The sequence below is a fragment of the Apostichopus japonicus genome, chromosome 23 (genome assembly GCF_037975245.1).
Source record: "Apostichopus japonicus isolate 1M-3 chromosome 23, ASM3797524v1, whole genome shotgun sequence".
Lineage (NCBI taxonomy): Eukaryota > Metazoa > Echinodermata > Holothuroidea > Aspidochirotida > Stichopodidae > Apostichopus > Apostichopus japonicus.
Window position 1 is genome coordinate 15,436,005 of NC_092583.1, and position 25,862 is coordinate 15,461,866.

The 25,862-nt window shown below is 37.5% G+C and overlaps 2 protein-coding genes and 1 non-coding gene across 9 annotated transcripts in view; 1 reads left to right on the top strand and 2 right to left on the bottom strand.

Annotated features, from left to right (window-relative positions):
• LOC139964616 (disco-interacting protein 2 homolog C-like) overlaps positions 1–15,589 on the top strand; it is a 92,612-nt gene extending 77,023 nt beyond the window's left edge. For all 5 annotated transcript variants that reach the window (XM_071966364.1, XM_071966365.1, XM_071966368.1 and 2 more), the window contains 13 exons: positions 170–250; positions 2,742–2,907; positions 3,474–3,613; positions 4,080–4,241; positions 4,805–4,935; positions 5,837–5,928; positions 7,379–7,455; positions 8,021–8,191; positions 8,790–8,909; positions 9,442–9,516; positions 10,659–10,833; positions 11,127–11,250; positions 11,631–15,589. In XM_071966364.1, coding sequence (XP_071822465.1) covers positions 170–250; positions 2,742–2,907; positions 3,474–3,613; positions 4,080–4,241; positions 4,805–4,935; positions 5,837–5,928; positions 7,379–7,455; positions 8,021–8,191; positions 8,790–8,909; positions 9,442–9,516; positions 10,659–10,833; positions 11,127–11,250; positions 11,631–11,883 — 1,767 coding nt within the window. In that variant the 3' untranslated portion in view covers positions 11,884–15,589. The remainder of the gene's footprint in view (positions 1–169; positions 251–2,741; positions 2,908–3,473; positions 3,614–4,079; positions 4,242–4,804; positions 4,936–5,836; positions 5,929–7,378; positions 7,456–8,020; positions 8,192–8,789; positions 8,910–9,441; positions 9,517–10,658; positions 10,834–11,126; positions 11,251–11,630) is intronic.
• Trnal-uaa (transfer RNA leucine (anticodon UAA)) lies at positions 6,440–6,522 on the bottom strand. Its single transcript has one exon. It is a non-coding gene; the product is annotated as a tRNA-Leu (tRNA).
• Positions 13,661–25,665, bottom strand: LOC139964620 (probable ATP-dependent RNA helicase DDX28). Of its 3 annotated transcripts, none has more exons than XM_071966375.1 (14): positions 25,500–25,664; positions 25,071–25,195; positions 24,439–24,720; positions 23,624–23,749; positions 22,971–23,168; positions 22,431–22,499; positions 22,081–22,162; positions 21,141–21,247; positions 20,705–20,815; positions 20,056–20,152; positions 18,265–18,416; positions 17,681–17,773; positions 16,905–17,057; positions 13,661–16,248 (listed from the first exon to the last, which is right to left on the bottom strand). In XM_071966375.1, the coding sequence occupies exons 2-14, from the start codon at positions 25,173–25,175 to the stop codon at positions 16,138–16,140; spliced, it is 1,686 nt and encodes a 561-aa protein (XP_071822476.1). In that variant the 5' UTR covers positions 25,176–25,195; positions 25,500–25,664; the 3' UTR covers positions 13,661–16,137. The 3 variants fall into 3 exon arrangements, with proteins under 3 accessions (XP_071822476.1, XP_071822477.1, XP_071822478.1); XM_071966376.1 differs by having other exon boundaries at positions 25,439–25,664; XM_071966377.1 differs by lacking the exon at positions 20,705–20,815 and having other exon boundaries at positions 25,500–25,665.
• Positions 25,666–25,862: the final 197 nt, after the last annotated feature.

A 25,862-nucleotide genomic window follows, 5' to 3' on the forward strand; every position in this document is an offset into this window, starting at 1 on the left:
TGTTCCTTGTTTATTATAGAATTCCATGTCTCTTTGTTTAACGATCTCTTTCTGCATTGGAAGTATTTTGTATAGCTTTGCACTCCAAAAAGCACCCTGTTTCTGCGTCCTTATCTCTTAAAATTGCTACAACACATGTTTTCTCACTTTTTGTTATGTTCATTTTCAGTACCAGTTTCTATCAGAGGTGCTTAGGTGGAGAGCAAACAGTACTCCAGACCATGTGCTCTTTCAACAACTCAACAACAAGGTATGATACCTGACCTTTTCTGATAATTTATTCATCAGTACCTGTAACCATCTGTCACTTAGAGACCTAGGTAACAGATAATTGAGTGCCAATAAAACTGCTAAACTTTTCACTCAGAGGATGTAGGTAGCAAATATTCTACAGGTGAACCAACATTACTCTTAACCAGCCTCTAAGAGGCCTATGAGCAAATATTGCACCGTGTACCACAATCGCTGCTGACCAGTGCAGGCTAAGATGCTTAATAATCAACGTTTATGATTTACCACTATTAGTACTGACCGGTGATTAAGATACCAAAGGTTTCACTGTGTAACACTATTGCTGCTGACCAGTCACTTAGAAGTCTGTAAAACCCATCTCATATTCCAGTTTTCATGTGTCTGAATTCCTTACCCCACAAATGATTGGTAACATGTAGCAGTTGAATTGTCAATGTTCAGAGAGTAAAACCTAGCAGGATAAAATTATGCTTTTGTGGTGTTACTGTTGCACACAGCTTTCTAAGCAAGGTAATCCATGTTTAACTCTTGCTACTGTTGTATACAGCACATCCAGCTGTATGATTCATGTTTATATGGTGCTGTTAAAAAACAAAGTGCATTTGTAGGATCACCATCTTTAGCTGGTGCTATTGTTACACCCAGCAGGATAACCATCTTTAGCTGGTGCTACTGTTACACCCAGCAGGATAACCATCTTTAGCTGGTTCTACTGTTACACCTAGCAGGATAACTGTCCTAAGATGGTGCTACTGTTACCTAGCAGGACAACCATCTTTAGCTGATGCTACTGTTACACTTAGCGGGATACCTGTCTTAAGATGGTGCTACTGTTACACCTAGCAGGACAACCATCTTTAGCTGGTGCTACTATTATACCTAGCAGGATAACCATCTTTAGCTGGTGCTACTATTACACCTAGCACACCTAGAAGGATAACCATCTTTAGGTGGTGCTACTGTAACACCTAGCAGGGCAATCATCTTTTGCTGGTGCTACTATTACACCTAGCACATACAATAGCTGCTGTTATATGCTAGTATTACACCTAGCACACCTTTGAAGTTTCACTCATATTTACATGGTGCTACTGCACACCCAACATAGCATTTTATGTCATATTGAGCCACTGTTATACACTGTTACCTTCCCTTGATGCTTTTGATGTTTTTTTTTTCATTTATTAGATTTGTGTCTTTTCTTTTTTCTTTACATAATTTTGGAAGTCATTTTTATTGTTATTTTCTTTGCATGGTTTAATGTGCTTTTCTATTTTTATGTTCGTGGTGCTGTTAAAGGATGAGTTCATTCACAGATAATATTCAGCTCCCATCTGACTATTACCTAAAACTAATTTGGGATTCACAGTGTTCTAATGTGTAGTAAATGGGGGGAGATATTACCACTCAAAGTAACATGGATTATTATTATACTTCTCTAAAACCCCTCCCCCCAGCAAAAAAAAACCTATTCGGACTTGCAATTAAAGTTCTGCATTAAATTCTCTCAAATAGCATGCATTTCTTTAATGATCAAATGTATGGATTTCAGTTTTAATCCATGCAATTAGTCTCTCTAAATTGGATAGTAAAAACAAAGGGTATTACTTAAGAAAAATAACCTAAGTAATATTTGTGGTAAACTTGGAGAATCCCTTTTTTGTAGTTTTGTGGTCACGTTGGTATTTTGTTACTCTTTTCTAGTCTAATTCTGATTTCTAATACTGCTATCTCCTCTGGTTTCCTTTGGATTTATTTTCATTCACTTTGGCAAATCCTATCTCAATTGTGTACACATTACTTCTGTTGACTACTTTCTGGTCTGAACTGAATCCCGTTGATCGATATTGAGTACTCAGTTTAATACTTCTGATATCCTTCTTGTACTTCTCACCATCGATTGAATAACTCTTCTCCACATTGAATTACTTTCACCTTAATGGGTTCCTCTTAATTTCAATTCAGTAAGCTGTCCGATACTTCTTGCATCAAGTTAGTAACACTTATACGAATTTACTTGAACTTATCTCTATAGATTACGTACACTTACTAAAGAACATCACTGACCTGTGATAATCACACATTGGTTCCTGCATACAACTGTTCATGTATTTTCATTATAAGAATTCTTAATTCGACATGTCACATAGTTTTCATGTGACTTGTCACACACAGAGTTCATCATGTGACATGTCGGATCCGACTCTCTATGTGATGTGTCAAGAGTCCTCGGAGTGACATGTCACATAAATGTTCTCTGAGTGTCACATCAGAGTTCTCCATTTGACGTGTCTCACACAGAGTTCTTCATGTGACACGTCGGATCGGACTTCTCTATGTGATGTGTCAAGAGTCCTCAGAGTGACATGTCACATAAATGTTCTCTGAGTGAGGTGTCACATCAGAGTTCTTCATATGGCATGTCACATCATAGTTTTTATGATACGTAACGGCTAGATTTAAATCTCAGTCGTTGGTTTTGATCGTAGGGATCGGTTAGCCAGTCTCTAAGTTGTCTTCAACTACACAAGCGTGCCGAGAGGGTCGGGGTTCTACTCCAAGAGAAGTGTCACATCAACACCGGAGATCACGTCGCCCTCATCTTTCCTCCTGGTACTGATCTTATCGTTGCATTCTATGGATGCCTTTATGTCGGTGAGTATCCTCGTGGGTGGGTAACCTTACTGTTATTACATCCTGGAGTACCCTTTGTTGATAGGTCCCTTCATAGGGTTAAGTATGATTTTTATTGCTGATATCTTATATACCCTTCTGGATGTCCAATAAGTTGAATTGATCAAGTAGTTATATACAGGCATGAGCTTTTTCCGCGAATTCGCGGAATATCCGTGATTTCTTTTCTACCTCGGGGACAAAAACTATTATCCTAACACACTGTAGCATACGCAAACTGGAGCCTATACCGCAATTTTGCAAAGTTCTGTGATTTTTTTGTAAAACCTGGCTCATCCCTGTATACCTGACTAGTGTTTTCATCTTGTTTATAAAGTTGAGAGAGGTTGAGGCAGAGGTTTAACATTGAATGGAGTGTTCTCCTACATCCTTTCATCTCTCTACCTCATTATTCATACTCAGGTTACTAATCTCTCTTTTGTCTCACTTAATGACCTTAACGAGCTTACTTTAAAGACATGAGAATAAAGCACCAGCTTGCTTTGCTACGATATATTTTCTCTTCTTTCTTTTCCTGGCATCTACAGGTGCTGTTCCAGTCACTGTTCGTCCACCCCATCCTCAAAATCTTGTGACAACTCTTCCGACGGTCAGAATGATTGTTGAGGTCAGTAAGTCCGTGGTTGTCCTGTCGACTGCAGCAATCATCAAGCTTCTCAGGTCAAAGGTCAGTCACAGTAATTGCCTTAGCTTCTTTCCATCTTGTGGTCAAATCCCACCTTATAAACTGTTGTTAACAGGAATAGTTTGCAATCTCTTGCTGATTTAACCCCTTCATTTTTATCTTTTAAATCTAAAAATAGTTTATATGATTCAGTCGAGGTAGGGGTAGCTCTGAAATAATAGGTTATTGTTCTTTATTATTTAAATGTATGTATCCATTTCCTAGCAGGTTTTGGACATGATACGCAGACAACACAGTTTCTACATAAACAGAGGAATCATCATTAATGAAACTACAAATAAAAAATCCCCCATTTCTCCTTCCTTCTCTCACCATCTTTACTGATATTTTTGCTTTCAAACCCAGTTTCTTGCATCTTCACTGCCTCAATCTTAGGGTAGCAAGAATGATCTGGGTACATCATTATGATTATATTATGATATGATTTATTATAACTGTTGACTTATAGGAAGCAACAGGGACAGTTGATGTGAAGACATGGCCGCCTCTCCTGGACACTGATGACCTCCCAAAGAAGAAACTGACCAACATCTACAGAGCCCCAACACCAGAGATGCTCTGTTATCTGGACTTCAGTGTCTCAACCACTGGCATGTTAGCAGGAGTCAAGGTCAGCCCATCCCTCCTCCTCTCCTCATCCTTCCCCTTCCTTGTTAATATCACCTTACACTGCTAGATATCCCTCGCCCCTCACCCTTTGTATCACTTATCACTTGGTTAGAAAGTAATCTCATCCAAGGATATAATTGCCAACAATAATAGATGCAGTTTCAAAAGTCAGCCCCCCCCCCACCTTCCATTTTTTTGGTGCTCAAAATCTCTAACCAATGACAAATTTCAGAATTTCTTCTCTTCACCACAAGCAGTTACTAATCCCTTTCCCCTTCCCCCCCCCCCCCACCCTTGTGATATTACCCACGGCTTGTTGTCAAACACCCTCAGAGCTCAGCTTTTTCACACAGAAATAGGAAGTAAGCTGCTCTTGATTGTTTAAATTTGATTGATCAAGAAATAATAATATTACTCATTTCTGTTTATAAGCAAAATTGTAAATCAAAGGTAAAAATAAGATCATGATTGCAACTATTTAGAAGGTAATGTTTGTATTAGTTTCTTTGTTTTTCTTATGCAAATGTTAACATATGTTTATTATATATATTATTCATTTTACAGATGTCCCACTCTGCATCAAGTGCTGCTTGTAGATCCTTGAAACTCTCCTGTGAACTTTACCCATCTCGAGTAGTCTGCCTCTGTTTAGATCCCTACTGTGGCCTTGGATTCGTTCTTTGGGTCCTGAGCAGGTAAATATCTTGGATAATTTCCAAAAAAAGGGAAGAAAATTTAGAAATGTTTGACTTGCCAGAGCTTCTCTATCCTTTTGTTCATTAAAAGTATGAATAGTCAAGAAACAGTGGTTGCGTCGACCATTTTATACGCCACTATATTGTGTCATGGCTGTTAGGCATTATTAGGGTATTAAGCACAACCATCATCATCATCATTATCATCATCATCCAAATATTGCAGCACTAGTTGCTCTTGGAATGGATTAAATCACCTGACCTTGGGTGAAAGTCCTTATAACTTCTGCAGAGTGTCTTCTCTGACCTTCAATCCATTGTGATACCTCCACAAGAGTTAACAATCATGAATATCCATGATGGTTTATTTGATTTATTCATTTATTAATTCATTTTTTCTCTTATCGCCAATTGTGTACAATGGGAAAGGAAGTCTCCTATAAAGTCTTCAGGAGACTAAGTTGTAGACTCCCTGGAAGGGAAGGAAAAAAATTTTACAAATATAAATAATACAGTATATACGTAAGGATTAAATATACAGTAATAATATCCTAATGATGCTGAGATGGATATATGAATAGATTATATAATACTAGTACGAGTTAATAAATTCCTTTTTCAAATGTCTGGTGAATGTGGGTTTTGAAGGTATAGACTTCAACTTTTTTGATAGATCATTCCAAATTTGTATTGCTCTATTACGATGTGATGGTTATGTAAGACTCTGTTACCAAATTATTTAATGTATTTGATTTATTTGAAAACTTTTCCTTATTTTGCTGTAGTGTCTACTCTGGCCATCAGTCGTATTGTTATACCTTTACAGGATATTAAGCTATGAATATTCATAACAATTTGGTGTAAGTGGTGGATTAAATATTTCTTCCTCAATTTGCTTCAGTGTCTATTCTGGTCATCAGTCTATCGTTATACCTCCATTGGAGATTGAATCTAATCCTGCCTTGTGGTTGTCTGCCCTCAGTCAGTACAAAGGTGAGTAAACCATCTATTGTTCATCTATTGTTTCCATGTCTGTTGTTGAACCATCTATTGTTTAATCTATGGTTACATCTATTGTTTCCATGTCTGTTGTGGAACCATCTATTGTTTAATCTATTGTTTCTATGTCTGTTGTTGAACCATCTATTGTTTCATCTATTGTTTCCATATTTGTTGTTGAACCATCTATTGTTTCATCTATTGTTTCATATATTGTTTCCATGTCTGGTGTTGAACCATCTATTGTTTCATCTATTGTTTCAATGTCTGTTGTGGAACCATCTTTTGTTTAATCTATTGTTTGTATGTCTAAGATAAAGACTGATGGAGGATATCAACAAAGGATGAAATATCTCATGCCTTTGTCTAAGAAACTACCAGCCATTGGTATCCGCATGGTAGAGAGTTAAATAAACAGGGAGAGAAGAAAATATGTCATTGTTTGTAAATAAGAAACTCTCATAAAAGTTTTCTGAAGAAGGATATGGATCCAAAATTTGAGTTATGGCACAGGTGGGGTTCGAACCCACGCGGAAATTCATCCATTAGATCTTAAGTCTAACGCCTTAACCACTCGGCCACTGTACCGTGTCGCTAAACTTGACAACTTTTAGTATCATATAACATACATTCCCCTGTCATTCTTTCAACCGAAAAAGGAACTGCAGGTTAAGAGAAGAGGCACGTTTAAAAGTATATAGGAGTGCATAACATATATTCAGCATAAAACAAATTGCTAAAGAGTAGGCAGGCTAATTTAATTTATTTTGATGTGAAACTGCCCAAGTTTTTACCCGTATTTACACAAGCTTGCTATCAGAGTATTGAGAAGATTCAAACGAGCTTTCTGAAAATATTTCCTCTTTCACCATTAATGCTGTGTTCCATTTAACTTGACTGACAGTTTCAGGAATAGAAACCTATAGATTATTGACTTTTGTAATCATTAACAAGCTTTTAATTGTGCTCATCAGGAGGGATGGTATAGAAGTGCAAAGGACATCAAAAAATATCTAAAGTTGTCACAAAGAGTTAGTCTATCCAAAGGTGGGGGTGGGGTTGGGGAGAGTGCGACAGGCATTTGCAATATCCTGTTTATCATATGGTAAATATGTTACTAGTCGCTCTGATTGGAGTTTTCAAACAGTTGCAAATATTCGTGCATCATAACAACAAAAGTGTAGCCACAGGTTATGTTAAAGCAGTGTTATTCATGGCATCTGAAGATTTTATCAAGGGGATCCATATCATTAATCCCTTTACAATACAGCTCATTTAAGCTTAATTAAGTTTTCTTTTTGACAAAATTTTGTCAGTATTTTTTGAAGTGGCTTTGTATTGGGTGGTGTACATGTGATTAAATGTTACCATGGCAATTGTCTGCGTGATGGAGGCTGCAGAAGTGACATTCTTTTTATTCTCTGTCCCTCACTTCTCTTGACAGTCCGTGACACATTCTGCTCTTACTCTGTGATGGAGATTTGTACCAAAGGATTAGGCCAGTCAGTAGTGAGCTTAAAGGTGAGAAGTTAACTGATTGTTTCACAGGAAAAGAATGAAGGAATAGTTTGATTAAAAGACATTGTTAAGTGGTAGGAAAAGAAATTGATTTTTGATGGTAATGAAATTAACTTGAAGACTGCACGTAACTTGCTACTTTGGTGACTACAACAGGAACGTTTGGGAACAAAAAGATTATCTCAGAGCTATGAGTAGTACGGAAGGAATTTAGTAATCCAAAGCTGGTTGTCAAATGCTCAAGCATTTTAACAAATTTTAGCTAGTTTGGTGTCAGCATTCCTCTAACTGGATACGATTTATCATCATCAGTGAAGTATATTTAAAAAATATGAAGTAATAAAGTCGTCAAAAAGAAGAAGAAATAAAAAGAAGTCGATATTTTCATAGTTGCAACATTTTACAATTGGTGTGAATTATGGTCTTCCAGGCCCAAAATGTATTACCTGTAATTGGTTCTGCAATAATAATAATAAATGGATAATTTAATTTTGCATCCGGTCACTCAATGCCTCCACGGGATGACAATGAAGTATACTAACATATCTCTCGTCTTTTACTCTCCTAGACGAAGGGTATCAACCTATCAGCTGTGAGGTATTGTGTCGCTGTCGCTGAGGAGAGACCCAGAACCAATCTTACCAATTCATTTTCCAAGCTCTTCCTCACTCTAGGTTTATCACCGAGGGCGGTCTCTACGGCCTTTGGTTGTAGAATTAACGTTGCCATTGCCCTCCAGGTATGTACCCTCTCATCATTCAATTCAAGCTTTCTAAGTTCTTTCCTCTTTCGTATTTGTTCTGCACAAAAAATGGTCGAATCCTTTGTCGAATCCCATTTATTGAAACACAAAATATTTAGGAGGGGAGGGAGGGGCAAGGAAATTAGCTTTGTTACTTTGTATGTACTTTCTTTGGGCCTATTTATTTCTCTCGTTTCTTTTAGTTGCTTGACCGTTCAAAATAGGTTTACTTTCGGCAAGTCTCCTAAACTGCTTCCTAAGTATTTAAATTTTCTTTTCCCAGACTTTTAACTGTGTCTTGTAGAATGTTCTGCCTTTGCACCCTGCTGCAAACGTGTTAAATACAATATTAGATTCGATCACAGCCAGGTTATGGCACTCCAAATATTGTGACATGATGGTTTTGGTAGTGTCTGTCCATTTGACTCTATGCTCTATCCAATAAAATGAATGTACGCTCTATCCATGGAATTTGACTTGCAACATGCATTGACATAGTATTGTAAATATATCCCGGTTTCCTTTTGGCTTACTTTTCATTACCTCTAGCTATTAATCGGTTCAGTAAGCTAAGCGTATCATCTCATTTTAACAGGGCGCGTCCAGTCCAGATCCCACTATCGTGTACGTCGACATGAGGGCGCTGAGGAACGATCGTGTCACAATCGTAGAGAAAGGCAGTCCTCAATCTCTCTGCATGATGGAATCAGGAAAGGTAAGCCGGCCTAACCTTTACCAGTTTACGACGCATAAAGAAGTGTAACAGTGATATTCTCAAACATGATTTATTTAGTGATCAAATAAAACAAAAAATTGAAGAAAGAAGTACGGGTGATAAGTAGAAAAAAAATGCTGTATTCTGAAATAATCCTATCTGAGTAAATATATCAAAAGAAAATAGGTAGGAGGCTTGTAGGGACTCTGTTCTTAGTATCATCACATGGATAAACGTTGCTATCGCTTTCGATCCAGATTTTGAAAATAAAACTGATTTTGAAATTAACTGTCACTTTCACTATGAATATGTGAGTTCATAGGACATTGACTGCACTTTTCAAGTACGACAAAAACAAAAGTGAAAAATAAACACAAAATGAAAACTTTTGCCAGAAAGTTTTCTCTAGTGACACAGCAGACAATCAAATGTGATCACAGTTGTGAGATAGTGTAGGGTCTTATATGGGTGTAATGTAATAAGCGTGAAACTACCATGAAAGGTTAATTTTTTTTTCCGTTGACTATATCAGATCCTTCCTGGTGTGAAAGTAGTTATTGCCCATCCAGATACAAGAGGACAGTGTGCAGACTCTCACCTTGGAGAGGTAAATTTCTTTTCAGTTGAATCATAAAATCAAGTGTTTATTTATCTTGATTTAAACTTCTCTGTAAATCCCAATAAGGATTGTTGAGGGGGGGGGGGAGGTGGGGCTACAATAATAGGAACCAGAGAAGTTTAGCTTCTTAAGTGATGTCTTGGCTATGGTTAAAGACAGGTTGTAATAACACACCAACAACACAGTTGTTACTCTCATATGGCTCCATTTTATTCAACTGGTTTACAAACAACTCACTGAACATGAACAGGGTTTCACTGTCATGACAAGAATTAGTCCATTAACCATAGGTTGCATTTTTCAGCTCTCTTGACCACAACTTACTGAAACTTTATCTCTCCTGCAAACAACCTGGTGAGTTTGGGAAAGTTAATTTGTTCAAACCTTGTCATGTCTGACTTTATCTGATAGTGACTTGGCTACTAGCTGTGTGATGAGTTGCATCATAGACGAATAAGCAGCTCAACTAAGGTGCGAAAAGATGGGACTGATCACTCAGCTACAACTGGAAAAACCTGCCGTTCAGTACAAACGGCAGGTTTTTGGATGCAACCTATAGCTAATGGACACTTTCACGGCATGGTTTAGAAATATTTCAAGACCTGTTAACCCTTTAGCCATATTAACCAACAAACTTAATCACTGTTGGATGATGCAACAGTTACTGTATGAAAGGTGCTTATTTGGTGGAATAAATAATTTGACATGTCAATCTGTCAAGATTGCCCCTGTTTTCTATTAGGTTCATTCAGCCTATCCAAAGAACCATTTATTAGACCCTAAAGTGTACCATAGGATGACCGTACAATACTTCAGCTTCTCGGTGTCCATGACCTTTGAAACTGTGTGAAGAGGAGGTAAAGCTGCAGCAGCTGCAAACTACCCTGCAGCGAGGCTGCATCAATATCAAATCAAGATATTGTCTTGGCATACGAGCAGTGCCTGTTATCTGAAACTACAGTGCATTTGCTATGAAACTGCACAGTACCAATAGATCACATCCTATGCAGTCAGGCTGCAGAATGCTGCACTCCCTGTGGCAACATACCATGGGTCAGCGCTTTAATTTGCATGTCGACACCCTTAACAGTACAAATAATTTTTTGTACCATTATTTCTTCTCTCATCAGATATGGGTACACAGCCCCCATAACTCCTGTGGTTATTTTACCATTTATGGAGACGATCCTATGCAAAACGACCATTTCACGGCTAGACTCACCACGGGAGATGTCGACACCATGTACGCCAGGACTGGCTATCTGGGATTCATCAAGAGGACAGATTTGACACAAGCCGATGGAGGTATCAGAATTATTTCCCCTTCTGATCCATTTCTTAGGATAAATATCATTTGACTGACTCTTGTTGTACACCAATGGATGTCCAGGGCATTGTTGTTTGTTGATCTGAAAGTTTTATTTCATGCCCAATAATCACATTTCAATGTTTCTCATTAGCTGAAATTGTCTATTTCATCTCACACAATTGAAGTTGGTTTGTACCAGCCCAGTGACAACAGGCTTCAATGACAGATGCACAAATGCAGTGTTCCTGGTATATATCATATTTCAAATAATTTTTGCTCTGCTTATTAGATCGTCACGATGCTCTGTTTGTTGTTGGCTCGTTGGATGAAACCATTATGATGAGAGGGATGAGATACCACCCAACAGACATTGAAAACTCTGTCTTGAGATGTCACAAGAACGTTTGTGAATGGTAAGTAAACTTGCCAGAGAATCCTGATTTATTATTGTGGGGGAAAAAAATGAAAACTGGTAACAAAATTGCAATATGCTTTATAAAAGATTAGAACAGTTAGAGGAATGTTACCATGACGATTGCCCCCAAACCGGAGTAGCTAGATGGCGAAATCAAAAGTCGAGATAGTTTTTCTACAATCTGTATGACAACTTTGTTGTTACTACCTAAAAACACTTTGAACACTGTAAAATCATGATGATAATGCTCCCATCACATAAATAGAACATGTCTGGGAAAACCTGCTCTCATGGATCCCTATTTACCATTATTTCATTTTTGTTTGCTGGGTATAGCTACTTTTAACAAGTTCTTTATATCTGAATCTTACCCAATAGTGCGGTCTTCACATGGACCAATCTTCTGGTTGTAGTCGTGGAGCTAGATGGGAAGGAGAGTGAAGCCCTGGACCTTGTTCCCTTGGTAACCAATGTGGTATTGGAAGAACATTACCTGATTGTAGGTGTGGTGGTGATGGTGGACCCTGGTGTCATCCCCATCAACTCCAAGGGAGAGAAGCAGAGGATGCATCTGAGAGACGGATTCCTAGCCGATCAGCTTGATCCGATCTATGTTGCATACAACATGTAAACTACTGTAACACTAACAGATCCAATCTATGTTGCATACAACATGTAAACTACTGTAACACTAACAGTAATTGTTCAACTTTGTAACTAGTGACACACACACTGTGTGACATAAAAAGAATAGTTATCACTCTGTGTACTGTCACACATATATAGTGTACCTTCCCATGAAATAGTGTTATAATATATAACACATAATTAACTGCCTTTGTATAAGCATTACAACATTGACACATATCATAAATGGTGATGTCTCTCCCAAATATTGTATGGAGAAGAACTGGACAAGATATATACCTCTCCTGATGAACAGATGTTGCAATAACAAAATGATACTTATTCACCAGATTTGCCAATATTCTGTAGTTGCCTGACAGGTTTAATGTTAACTCATAGCCTTGTATCTTGCTATTACAGGTTTGATGTCAGAGGTCAATGCTGAGTGTGTATATCAGTTCATTGAATAAATTCACTTTGTCATGCCGAGGCTCTACTTTGGGTGACAATTTCTCAAACGGTATCTCAGATCTGGTCTTCAGAATATTTTGGTTTTGGAAGAAATAGATTCTGGTTTGGATGTTTCATAGTAAATGTGAGCTTAATATTGAATGCAATTCAAATAGATTTCTCTTACATTTGATGAATACAAAATTACGAACTAAAATGTGAAAATATATTATCACAGACCAATGTAAGTGCGAAATAATTGTTTTGATTTTCGAAGGAGCTTTTGAGAAACAGGAAATCTGTTATCATGTGGAGCTACCATGCAAGAAAACAAAAGACTGTAATAGTTAGGAGAGAAAGCAACTGTTTCATTCATCAAGGGGTGGTTTAGTTATCATGGCTAAAGATGAAACAATTTATATTTTAAGTGAGTTTATTTTATTTTTGGCAATTAAAGAGCAAGCACCAGAAAAAAGAAAAAAAATAACCTTGAAGACATTTTGAAGCATTTGAAATTCACAACAGTTAAATTTTTTCTTTGGAATGGTAAATGGGGGGATTGAATGAAATTAAATTTAATTTCTATCACAATGACGAAAAAATATGTTAAATAAACCAGTAAATATTAACAATAATAATAAAAAAATAATATGCATTAATATGGAGGTATTCAAAGTAATTAATTGGAATATAAATGCTTAGTTTTTTTGTTTTGTCATACAAGTAGTTTTTAAGAAAACGTATTTGTAGTTTATCGGGCCAGAGACATCAATCAGATGTCGAAAACCTTGGGAAACTTGGTAAATTGTTTAAAATAAATTGCAAATCTCAATATTTCATTTGGATTAATTATAAATGAATTTTATTTTTCTGAAGAAAAACAAAAGAATTATGCAGCTTGATGATATTTGTTTGCTGCAAAATCTGTTTTTGGTGTAAAAGTTTTTTGTCAAATCTCTCTTTATGTTGCTGGTCATCACTGTTTTATGCGGTTCCAATTTTGTTTTTTTTTCATCGACAAATCTTTTGCGCATGTAATAACTGAAGGGCAAGAATGTATTATATTTAATTTATAATGTAAACTTGTTATTCTTGAATTAGTCTAGCAGAGAACCCAGATGCTATGAAGCTTAATTATGTTGTCACTGCTGTTTAAATTGACATTTACACATTCAGAATTGAACCATTATAAGTTTTAATCTTGAAGAGTCGATACATTTTGAAATGTCTTCTGAGTTTTGGTGGCAGTTTGTTTTCATGTTTATACGTTGGCAAAAATGACACCTCAAAAAATGTATTTTGAGCAGTTTGGTCTCATATCCTTCACTCTGGATATTATCAAGATGTCAGGTTTTTGTTCGTTTTATAACTTTTGTCAAATGATTCTACTTATGTTTGCTTGTACAGTTAAATAAAAATCACATATAATTTCCAAAAGTTGTTGTCTTGTGAGCTCAACCGAATATCTATAAATTAAGCCAGATTTTTTTAAATTTGTTTTTATTTCAATTCATTTGAGTTTGTATTCTTGGCAAATCTCTTTTTATTGATCAATTTTTTCTGGTTTTCATTTGCTTTCTAATATGGTTTTGGTTTAGGTTTTAGGTTTGAACTGTGCCAAAGGAAGGAAAATTTTTCTTTTTTCTCTCCTTCCTTTAATCTACAAAGAAAAACAAAACAACAGCACACCCTTTTTTTTTGCTCCTTTTCTTAAACTTACAAACTTTTCGCATTGTATATATTTTTCACTTGTGAAAATGTTTTCAACAGAAGGATTGTATATTAAAATAGCTTAATAAGTAGCTGTGAGCTTTATTGTTGATGCCAATGGGGCTTTGAATATTAAACATAGCATTATGAATCTATTCAGTTATTAACTTCTTCACTTACTCAATACTATAATACAAGAAGGTTTAAAATGAATGGTTGTATGTAAACTTTATTAATTAGGCATTATTTCATATAGATTTACCTTATATAACATATAGATGGAGAATAGGAGGTGTAGTGCTTGACACGTTTAGAGAGGAAAGCGGGGAAAAAACAAACAAAATTATTTCAATTTCTTTTGGAGCCGCTCTTAATAAACTATTGTTGTAACCTTTATCACATTTACTTTGAATGTACCAGATTTTTTTTACGTCATTATTAAACAGAACATATTATTTTCCCGGACATTTTGTATGCCAAAATATTAATTTCTTGTAGATAGAAACAATCATGAGGTTAACCCACTCATATTACAACCATGCATAGTGCAAATTTTTCCTGGGGGAAAAAAAAATGTTTGACTCTAATGTGATTGCTTTAAAATAAGTTTTGAATGTGTACTTTACATTGTTTGGGTAACAGTGATGAATGTTCAAAATGTTACATTCAAATCTGGATTTCAGTAGACCAAAAAAAAAAACTTCATAAAAACAAAAACATCTTTCTAGAAGTTTGCATTAATTTGGTGTAAATAATGCTCTTTTATATGTATGGAAAATGAATTTATTGGTAAATTATCTCTATAATTCCTAGAAGTTAATATTGACAAGGACAGTCTTGTTCGACGAAATCCAATCTCTACAAAAATCAATCGTATGTGGCAATTGCAGAGTTTTTTGTGATACTTTTTGTGTAAAATGTTTTTCTCAACACCCGTTTTTTTTGTTTTGTTTTGCAATAGCTTTTCTGTTAGTTTTCTCAGCAGCAATGAATAAATGGCTCATAAGTTTGACCTGAAAATAAAAAGTACCTACTCTGAAACAGAAAGACTTCTTTAAGATGCTAAGATCTTTGTTTAGTTAACTGTCTTTGGCTATAAAGATCTGAAACCTAAGAATTTTGACAGATAAGTGAAATTTTTTATTTTTTTTTCTATCTGTATATGATAAAAGTTGAAATAATGCAATATAGACTTGGACAGAGAAACATCTTTTGACCCTCCAGTAAACATAGGCCTTTATGGGGTACAAACTTGGTACAATATGCATATCTGTACATGTATATATGGCAAAACTCCTCGTCTCGGGAATGACCGGCCAGATATTTTTTCTAGCACATGGTACTGAGACCAAGAAGACAGGGTAGCTGAAATATTTTTATTTGTAGGAATTTTTTTCTTTCTACTTTTATTCTTACCAGATAACGATTGAGAAGGTTGTATGAAAACTTATCAGTATCTACATGGAGTGAGCCGACTGATCCAATTACATGTTGTCATGGGAACCGTTCAAATGAGACCTAAATCAAAGTTGTGTTTTGTTAAACCTGCATTTCCTGTAAAGCTTGCAAATAAATGTTACTTTTTCAAAAGTATTGTGCAACAGATAGGCCAATGTCATAGATATTGAGGGGAAAAAATTGTGTTTTATTTTTTTCTCCTGCTATCTTGTCGCAAATGTTTGGCCTTTTCTCATCTAACAAATAAGCTTTCCTTTGTAATGGTTGGGTAGGTAGAGCTATTGATGGTCATTTATGAAAACAGATGCATCAAATCTTCAGATGAGTAAGGATTTTTTTTTTGGGGGGGGAGGGGTGGCAGCAAGCATGATAATGTATTTCTTGTAGAGAAAGACATGAAAAGTCTTCATGAAAAATTATTCATGGAAAATATAGTATTAATACATAAATATGTTGTTGTCCTTGTTTCTGTTTAATTTCCTGAAAGTTCACAGAAAATACCAGTGTATTTCTTGTTTCTCTGACTTGTGCAAGAGAGTCAGAGAAGTTACTCTAACATGTTCTCTTTCCATCACTTCTCAATGTCCATCTTTCACCCCTCTCCACCCCCCCCCCCCCCCATAAAAAGTGTCTCCTTTCCTCATTCAAACAGCAGCTGGTTAAATGGTGTGGAGTCTGTGTTCCGTAGAACGTGTTTCCTCTTGATGTTAGCATCAACCCTTGGTAAACTTTCTCTGTTCCTGACAGCACTCTGTAATTAAAAATGATAAAAATAATGAATAAGGAACTTATCAAAACTACAGTATGAAATGTTTCCAGAAAGGTAATGAGGGGGGTATTGAAGAACTTTGCATGCATAGAATCCGGATGTGTGACTTGATTAATTCACTGTCATTGCCGACTTTGCAATCCACGGTCCCCCTCACAAGTTCCCCCTCACAAGTTTGCAAGGTCGTTAAGAGTGACTCCATAGTTTTCCCTTTCGGGAAACCAAACATACAGGAATATTATATCGGCCTGGGAAGGCAGTTGCTTTAAGATTCTGAGCAGTCACATGAGCATGTGGGAGAAGCTGAATTGTGTAAGACTTGGGCATCATGTTGGGGGGATGGGGGGTGGCTCTCCAAATTTTAAATTTGGGCAATGTTGAAAGACCATTTCAGATGGGGAAAACTTTATCCTAGTTGAAGCTGACCACCTTACTTAAGCTGACCACTCACTTGCACCCATAACCATCCAGATGCTAGATTTCATTACTTAGAGTAAATGCCCCTGACTTTTATCTACACGACCATACCACTGTTTAGGTAGGCTCACATTCTACACTTTAAGAAACGAACAGATCAGCTGGATAAAACTAAAACAACTAGAGCAAGAAAGAATGGTCTGATAAAGTCTTAGACAAACCTCTATTTTATTCACCAAGTCTACATCCCACTTGTGAATCACAAAGCTGGACACTCTGCCTCCCGCTTTACTCGAGACACGGCCGACCCGACCCACTCGGTGAATGTAGTCGGACATGAAAGTAGGAAAGTCAAAGTTGATGATGTGCTCGACCTAAGGCAGGAAAAGAACAAGGCAAAAACAAAAAATATATACAGAAAATATGATAAATACATTAATATAAACATCTTCAAGTTAGGAGGCAAAAAAAAAGAAACAACTAATTTGCAAACAGATACCGAAGAATTCTGTAGCAGTGGAATGATCCGTTAACACAGTGAATATTAAGCTATTTGAAAGTTCTTCAGGCATCCTCAACTGAGAAAGACCTAATGTTTACTACAAACACCCGACGATATCCCTGACTATCTGATTGGCAGTGTTAACATGATCCTCTTGCCCTGGGAGTAGTTCTGCCTCTTGATACATAATCAGAATGTCATATGACCCCCTCTCCTTAAAGGGTAATTCCCTTTCATTCCCTTGTGGCAACAAGCTATGTCACTGTTGGAGAAAATTAAATTTCAACCTTTCCTGTGACTACTACAGTGACTTACAAGTTACATAAATGTTATGTAACCCTTTCAAAGTACATCATCCTCTTCATGATGTGTAACCCTTTAAAAGCTTAAGAACCCATTTAAAGGTTAGCCCTCCATCCCCCCTCCCCCTGAACCTCAGGGGCTACTAGGTATCCTTAAGAATGTAACATCAGTCTTAATTAACATTCAACTTACCCTGTGAGTGTCTATACCTCTAGATGCAATATCAGTAGAAACAAGAATGTCACATGAGCCAGACTGGAAAGCCTCCATTACTCCTCTCCGATCCTGAAGACGATCACAACATTAAAATATTATCTCCATGACGAAAAAACAAAAACACCAAAATGTAGGGCTTCATGCTCTAGATAAGCCTTTAATACAGGGTTTCACATTTATGACTGATTGGACTAATTGCTTTTTGTTTCTGTCATGCCCAGGTGTCGAGAGCTAGGTTGGACCATCAAGGTAATATGTCACAGGTTTGAAGTCTTCATTTATTTCTATTTTTAACTATATAATGAGAATGAGAATACTTTATCCCATATATTTCCTCAGCTCTTCAATTCACCCCAGTCTCCAGGACTGAAAACTTCACTCCCCCCTGCAACCCCCCCACCCATTCTTCCTACTCATAAGGACTGTTCACACTTTCAGATGTTCCTTCATACTTGATATGGGCATATCTCACAATGATCCACACATTTTATGATATCCTTGGACGTGTTAACCCCTCGCCTCTAAAGCAATAAAAAACAAAAATCAAATTGATGCAATACCTTCGTCTTCATATCTCCATTCAACCGTAAGCAATCTATCCCATTTTCTTCTAGTACATAGGCAAGCCAGTTACAAGTTGACGTCTCGTTGCAAAACACCATGACTGCAGTCTTGGTCCTAACGTCCTTCCCTAACAACTGCAATAAGGTAACTGAGTGGAAGAGAAATTTTCATGCAGAAAAGTCAAACAAGTTTGAATTGACCAAATCATAAAAATTTGATGTAATAGTTTACTTGAATGTACTTGAGTGCAGATGTGCTTGAGGAGAGGGTGGGGAGGGTGGAGGGGGAGCATGGGGGCAAGGAGAACAGCAGGTCAGTCATACTTTGGAAATTAAGGTGTACAGATGTTACTTTTGATTGTTCTGTATTAAACTTCCTGAATACATAACACTCTTTCAATCACTTTCTGTTGCATTATTAAGGGCTTCAGTTCAACACTTAACACTTGACAATGAATTAGTTTGCCAACCATGGTAACACAGCAATTCACACCAGACCTCATTGGACCAGCAGTTATGTGAAGACAGCGCTAGGCAAATAGTTTGAAGACTGGTAGCCTGTCAAGCTTTTGGTTTCGAGATTTTGGTAGCCCAACGATAGTTTGTAGGACAGGCAGTTAAGAGGAGATGATATTAACAAAAACAGTAATAAATCAAATTTGTCTCACACCCAAGGACTAACTCATATACATACATCTGATTTTTTCCAGTTCTTCCCTTTAGTTTTCTTAATAATTTCATCATTAAAAACAAAAACTTTGTAGTTGTTGTATGTGGATCATAACTATATTTAGCATAACTTACTTATCACAATAATTTATTTGATTGACTCACACACCCAGGGTTAGTTTGCATTATATTGCACCTCACCCTCCCCCCTCTCCTTCTCCGTCCTTCCGTCCGTCCGTCCGTCCGTCCCATCCTTCCTTCCATCCATCCATCCATCCATCCATCCATCCATCCATCCATCCATCCATCCATCCATCCATCCATCCATCCATCCATCCATCCATCCATCCATCCATCCATCCATCCATCCATCCATCCATCCATCCATCCATCCATCCATCCATCCATCCATCCATCCATCCATCCATCCATCCATCCATCCATCCATCCATCCATCCATCCATCCATCCATCCATCCATCCATCCATCCATCCATCCATCCATCCATCCATCCATCCATCCATCCATCCATCCATCCATCCATCCATCCATCCATCCATCCATCCATCCATCCATCCATCCATCCATCCATCCATCCATCCATCCATCCATCCATCCATCCATCCATCCATCCATCCATCCATCCATCCATCCATCCATCCATCCATCCATCCATCCATCCATCCATCCATCCATCCATCCATCCATCCATCCATCCATCCATCCATCCATCCATCCATCCATCCATCCATCCATCCATCCATCCATCCATCCATCCATCCATCCATCCATCCATCCATCCATCCATCCATCCATCCATCCATCCATCCATCCATCCATCCATCCATCCATCCATCCATCCATCCATCCATCCATCCATCCATCCATCCATCCATCCATCCATCCATCCATCCATCCATCCATCCATCCATCCATCCATCCATCCATCCATCCATCCATCCATCCATCCATCCATCCATCCATCCATCCATCCATCCATCCATCCATCCATCCATCCATCCATCCATCCATCCATCCATCCATCCATCCATCCATCCATCCATCCCATCCTTCCATATCCATCCATCCCTATTCCTTCCTCATTGTAACTGTTCTCACCTGCTTTGTCCTTGCTATGGAGACGCATAAACCTCTGAGTGACATGAGGTTGCACCCGGTGAAGATGAGGTGTTGATATGACATCTAACGAATTCTCCTGAAGGTTAAAACAAGGTTTCTTCTTAGGGAGGGTCAAAGGTCATAGCACAACAAGAAATAACCAAAACTGCTGGATAGCAACAAACTTAATATTCAATCCAGTAATCAAAGACACTTTGCAGAACGTAGGAGACTCTATATTAGTCTAAATCGTCTAAATCGTTTTCACGGAACGGAGGAGGGTATTAGATTAGCTTAAATCCCTCACAGAATTCAAGAAAGGATATATAGATTAGCTTCTTAAGTTAAATCTATGCTATCATCATGCAGGCAGTGTATAGATTAGCTAACTCCTGTCAGAATGTAAGAGGGTGTTCTAGGTTAGCTTAATTTCCTCTGTCGGAATGCAGAGTGGATAATATCTACTTTTTTTTGCAAAATGCAAAGAGGGGGTCTAATTTAGTTTGAAATTTTCTCTAAAAATACAAGACCAGTGTAGACAAATTTAAATTCTCAATTCAGACAATATACTTGAGAATTACAACCCTGGTAGAGATTAAATAATCATTCAGGAATCCGATCTGATTGTAATTATCCTTGTAATTCTCACAGATAGGACATCTTCCAAGGCAGTGATGGCTTGTTTGGGCATGGTAGCACCGGACAGGATGAGCTGTGAGCCAGGTCCACTCCCCAAAGGTGAAACGGGTGTTTGACTTATCTTTGTAAAACAAAAGGAGACAAGAACGTAATTTGGTACTTAACTAACAATTTACTAATGAGACTTTAATCAAACAATCAGGTGTTCAAGAAAAGCTTACTTTAGCTGAAATGTAATCCAATTCCTACTTATTGTCACTGATGAGTGAATTAAAGACACATTTTTATTATTTCTTTTCCAAATCTGTGCATTGTTACTGGAATGATCTGAGGTTTGTAATGTAATGTAATCCACACAGCAGTTAACAGCAGTCGAATGATAAAGTCCAAACTTATTATAAATTTTTGTGAGAATATAACAAAAGTCAGACAATCGGTCATTTTACCTCCATTTTCTTTAAGATGTGAAGAGTACTGGACTTGAAGCTATCGTCGAGGAGCGTATCGGTCTCATCTATTACCGTATGACGAACCGATCTGAGAGAGATCAAACCTGAAAGAACAGCAGCCATCTTGTCAACGAGTTAACTGTATTGTGACGTCCCAAGACTTGTGCCATTTAGGGTAAACCTTTAAGAGATATTTCATGATACCATATGATATGGATCAACCTCTGTGCGTGAACAGGCCCCCAACACCATGCCGAGGGGAGGGGGGTGGCTGGGGAGGAGCTACAAACTCCCAATTGTTCACATTGAAACAATCCAGCCATAGCCAGCAACTTCAACACCACAGAACATTGGTCTGACTACTGCAACACCCTCAGCCCTCCCTCCCTCACCATCTCAAACCTCTGTTGCAATCTCTTGTGCGGGGGGGGGGGGGGGTGTTATTCAGCAGCTTTAAATTTGCTCAGTTGTCTAACTGTTTGAGTTGATTAAAGACCTTTTCAGACAACATAATCAGTTTGTCTGAGGGACAACTAGTTTCTGTTACAGTAATCGCCCAACATAATATTTACCGTATACAATAACCTTTTCTAGACAACCTACTGATGCTGGAATAAGTGACATCCTTGGAAAACCAATAAAATGACCAAAACTCAACCCTGATAGAGAATACGCTTCCTAAGCTATGGATGACAAAACCTGATAATTATCATTGTTTTAACAGTGTAAATAGACTATGATAAATGTACAGAGAAATTGGCCAACCACAGCACTGGATTGTATTTCAATTTTTCTAACAAAGATCTTGATCATTCCTAAACGACCCTAGATATCAAAACTTCTTAGGAATTATTCATTTGGATGTGCAAGTTCGCTTTAACTGCAATTAAGTGGTATTGAAATTACTATACAAGCATTCATAAAAATGTTGACTTACCATTTTTAACAGCTTTGATAATTTTTCCAGATGTAGCTACCAGGAGGTCAATAGGTCTTTCTAAGTTTTCTTTGTCAAGATCCTGTAGATAGCAAATAAACAAACCAAATAAGATACAATGATATATCAGTCTGCTTAAACATCAAACTATAGTCTATGAGGAATCAACTCCACCCTCCTCCAACCCCCCTCCCCCTCCCCCCTCCCCCACCTCCCTAACCTTCTATGATATATTTTCTTTCTTCATACCGATTCGATTGTACTTAAATAAACTTAATTTACTTATTATGGGGACTAAAAACAAACAATTCCATTTGCACCATGAAGGATAATCACAAATGGCTGCTTACCGAGTTCGAAACCCTATCTAGAAGTTCTGAGTTGATGCCATAATTCTTCGTCAAATGTTCTGCGACAATCTGAAAAAGGAGAATGGCAAACATTTTACTGTTACACAAATCTTTGATACCTTGAAGAGTTAAAAGCAGACTTTAAATCCTAACACAATCCCCAAATTCACAAACAAGACATATTGACAGTGACAAGAATCTTAGCGACTTTATATCTAAAAAGTATGCTAATATGCCACATCTCAGTTCTAGTTCTTCATGTATTGTATATAATAATGACATATATTAATTGTCAAAGTGGACATCTCATGACAGGATGGAGGCGGTCATACTGAAAGTTCCCACGAGGGAATTATGATGGTAGAACAACACCGTGATACCAATTGGGCTCAAGTCTCTTTGTTACCATATATACCAATTCCTGTGATATCTCCCAAATGGAATGAAGTTTTTTTTTGCTGTGTTTGGGAAACTGTACATGGCAATTATCTCAATCACATAGACCAATAATGGTTTTATTTGTGTCTCCTTCTAACTTACATGGACTTGTTGGGCCAGCTCTCTGGCAGGCAATAAGATAACTGCTCTGGGACTCGCTACATCTCCACCATCATACTTATCTCTCTGCTTCAATAGGGAATCGAGAATGGGTAATAAGTACGCCAGTGTCTTACCGCTGCCCGTCTCTGCAGCAAAGAGCGTATTCCTCCCTTTCATCAGGACAGGAATCGCAATATCCTATTTCAAGGAGATGAGAAAAAAGCAACTAAAATTTCAAGATACTTTAAAATATCTTCCACTTCAAATAATGCTGTTGTTTTGTTGTTGTAGTTATTTGTTAATTATCGATTGGCTAGGGTGGGCTATTTTATCTGGTAGGGGGTAGGGGAGGGAGGGGAGGTGAATGAGGCTTTTTACGTAGAGGCTGTTATCCCCAGTATTTTCTATGCGCATAAAGTTTGGCATGGTCAATAGAACAAGTTACCGGTACTACTGTAGTTTGCCCAATTTAATCACCCCTATAAAACTTGTGAGAACACAATTTTCACAACAGTTTGCTTACCAAGCAAGGTACTCCAAAACTACGAAAAAAAATAGTGGTTAAATACTTGTGTTAGGTTTGCTTCATAGTTTGTCCATTTTCACATATATCAAGAAATTTGTGTGTCTTTAGAAACTATAAACAGACAAACCTGTATGATGGTTGGGGTTACTATGTTGATGTCTTCCAGTTCAGTTAATAACCTGTCATCAAGATTATATTTACTAAATTGAAGGTTGGCCTTCTCTTCCAAGTCTGGGTCATATATGGAAGGGTTCTTGAAATATAAACAAAACGAAAACATGTGAAAGTAAGTGTTAGTTCTTACTGTATATTCAAGTGCAAAAGCGTATCTTTTAGATTTTTAAGTGATTTAAACTGTAGGTGATGCTAAGCAAACATTCCAACTGAATGATCAGCAAATTGGTCCCAAAAGAAATGACACAATTGTGGTAAAAAGAGCAACAGAACCCCTATACCAACCTACAGAAGTTCCTTCCTGTTAAGAAACCACGACTTAATTTCAAACAAATGGACTTAAGAAATATTTAAATGAAACAAGGTGCCACACACCGATTCATGCATATTTTAACTGACACATTGTCTGTCATTGGTGATATTCTCTATAAATTGCACCCAGTCGTACATTCTAGATAACTTTAAATGCAAACAAATGGAATATGAAGACCTTAAAATAACCAGCAAAATAGCTATAAAGTGAAAGCAATAAAACCCTAACTCTAGTTGTAATTGACAAAAACAACCACACTTAAAAATCATCCACACTCTTGGACAATGCAGATATACCCATGTGAAAAACGTTTTCATTGACAACTCTCTGAAAAATCGGGGAAATCTACAACAGGAGTTTTAAACAAGATGCATTGTTTGATACGGTAAATTTAGAGCCCATGGTCTAGGCCTGTTGCATTTCTTGCTAACTGAAAGATGTAGAGTCCTGCCTACCCCTCGATGAGCCAGTAGTGTGAAGTGGTCTCCAACTGATTTCTTGTGCTTCCATCCTTGAGAGGCAAGTTTCACCGGGGCCTTTGTCTCATATATTTGATTCTGATAGTAGTTGAATTCCTTTCTTTTTGCCGATAAAATTTCCTTTCCTGGACGACTGTTAAATACACGTCCTTGCCACTGAAACTGACCTCTGTCTTTTCTCACTTTTCGTGTCAATGCCACTTTCTTCTCCAGTCGCTTGGGAACTTTGATGACAGGTATATCGACAACTGCAGTGCTCTAAGAATATATAAGAAACATATATACTTAATATTTGAAGCTACCCCCATAAAATTTCTGTGATGAAATATCCTCCTATAAATGTGCTTCTCATTATGACTGATAGTTCCTATATTAATTGAAAGAAAGAGGGAACAAGTCCTCATAGAATAAGGTTTTTTACAGGTTTTTACCCCTTCCCAGATTCTTTAAGTATTTATTGCAGGCTTCCTAACCGTAAAATTTATCCCCAGGGTAAGGTCTATAGTAGGCTACGTCAGACCCCTGTCCACGTTGCTACCAGGACGTGATCGTGGTATCAAAATAATCTGACACAACCTTTTTGCAGCCAACCATCTAACAAAACTTACCTTTTCTCTGCTAGCTTGTGTCCACTTTTGTAACAAAGACTGACAAGCTGTACAACAGGGAGCCTGAAAATGTACTTGTCTAGTAATTGTGATCACAGAATGCATCTTCAATCAGAGAAAGTCTCCTGTGGAAAAATGTACATTCACATAAAATTGTTTAATACTAGTAATAGGCTAATGCTTTCTAAGAGGAAGCAGCAGATAGCATATCATAACCACATTCCGTGAGTTCACATTGCATCTTTGCTTGTTTATGTCTCATAGTACAAAATTGCACGTGTTATTTCGAATAGGATAAACATTTCGCTTAACCAGTTAGCACATGATAAAACAGACCCATGTCACTTTCGTGAAAATAGACCATTTACGTAACTTAGGCATAGTCAACATATTGCTGTACGTAGAACGATAGATAGGATGAATATTTACTTGAGTCAAGCATGGAGCTGTAAACAGAAAGCTCCATGAGTCAAATGAGCCTCACATTCAGCCGTACATTCGTAATATAACGTAATTAATCCCGATTGAAGTTAGCATGAACGTTCAGCACCGCTGCTGATGAACGTGTCATCAGGGGTTGCAGCTTTGAACTACCTCAGTGTAGATAATGACATGTAAATCAGTTGCGCCCACCAAAATAAGCTCCATCTAGCGCAGTGGTTCTCAAACTTTTTGGATCTACCGCCCCTTTTCCCTTTCCCCGTCAGCCGGTGTCAAGGGCGGCGGAACCGGGGGGGCACAGGGGGCACGTGCCCCCCCACTTTTCCTCAGGGTTAAAAATGTGCCCTTTTT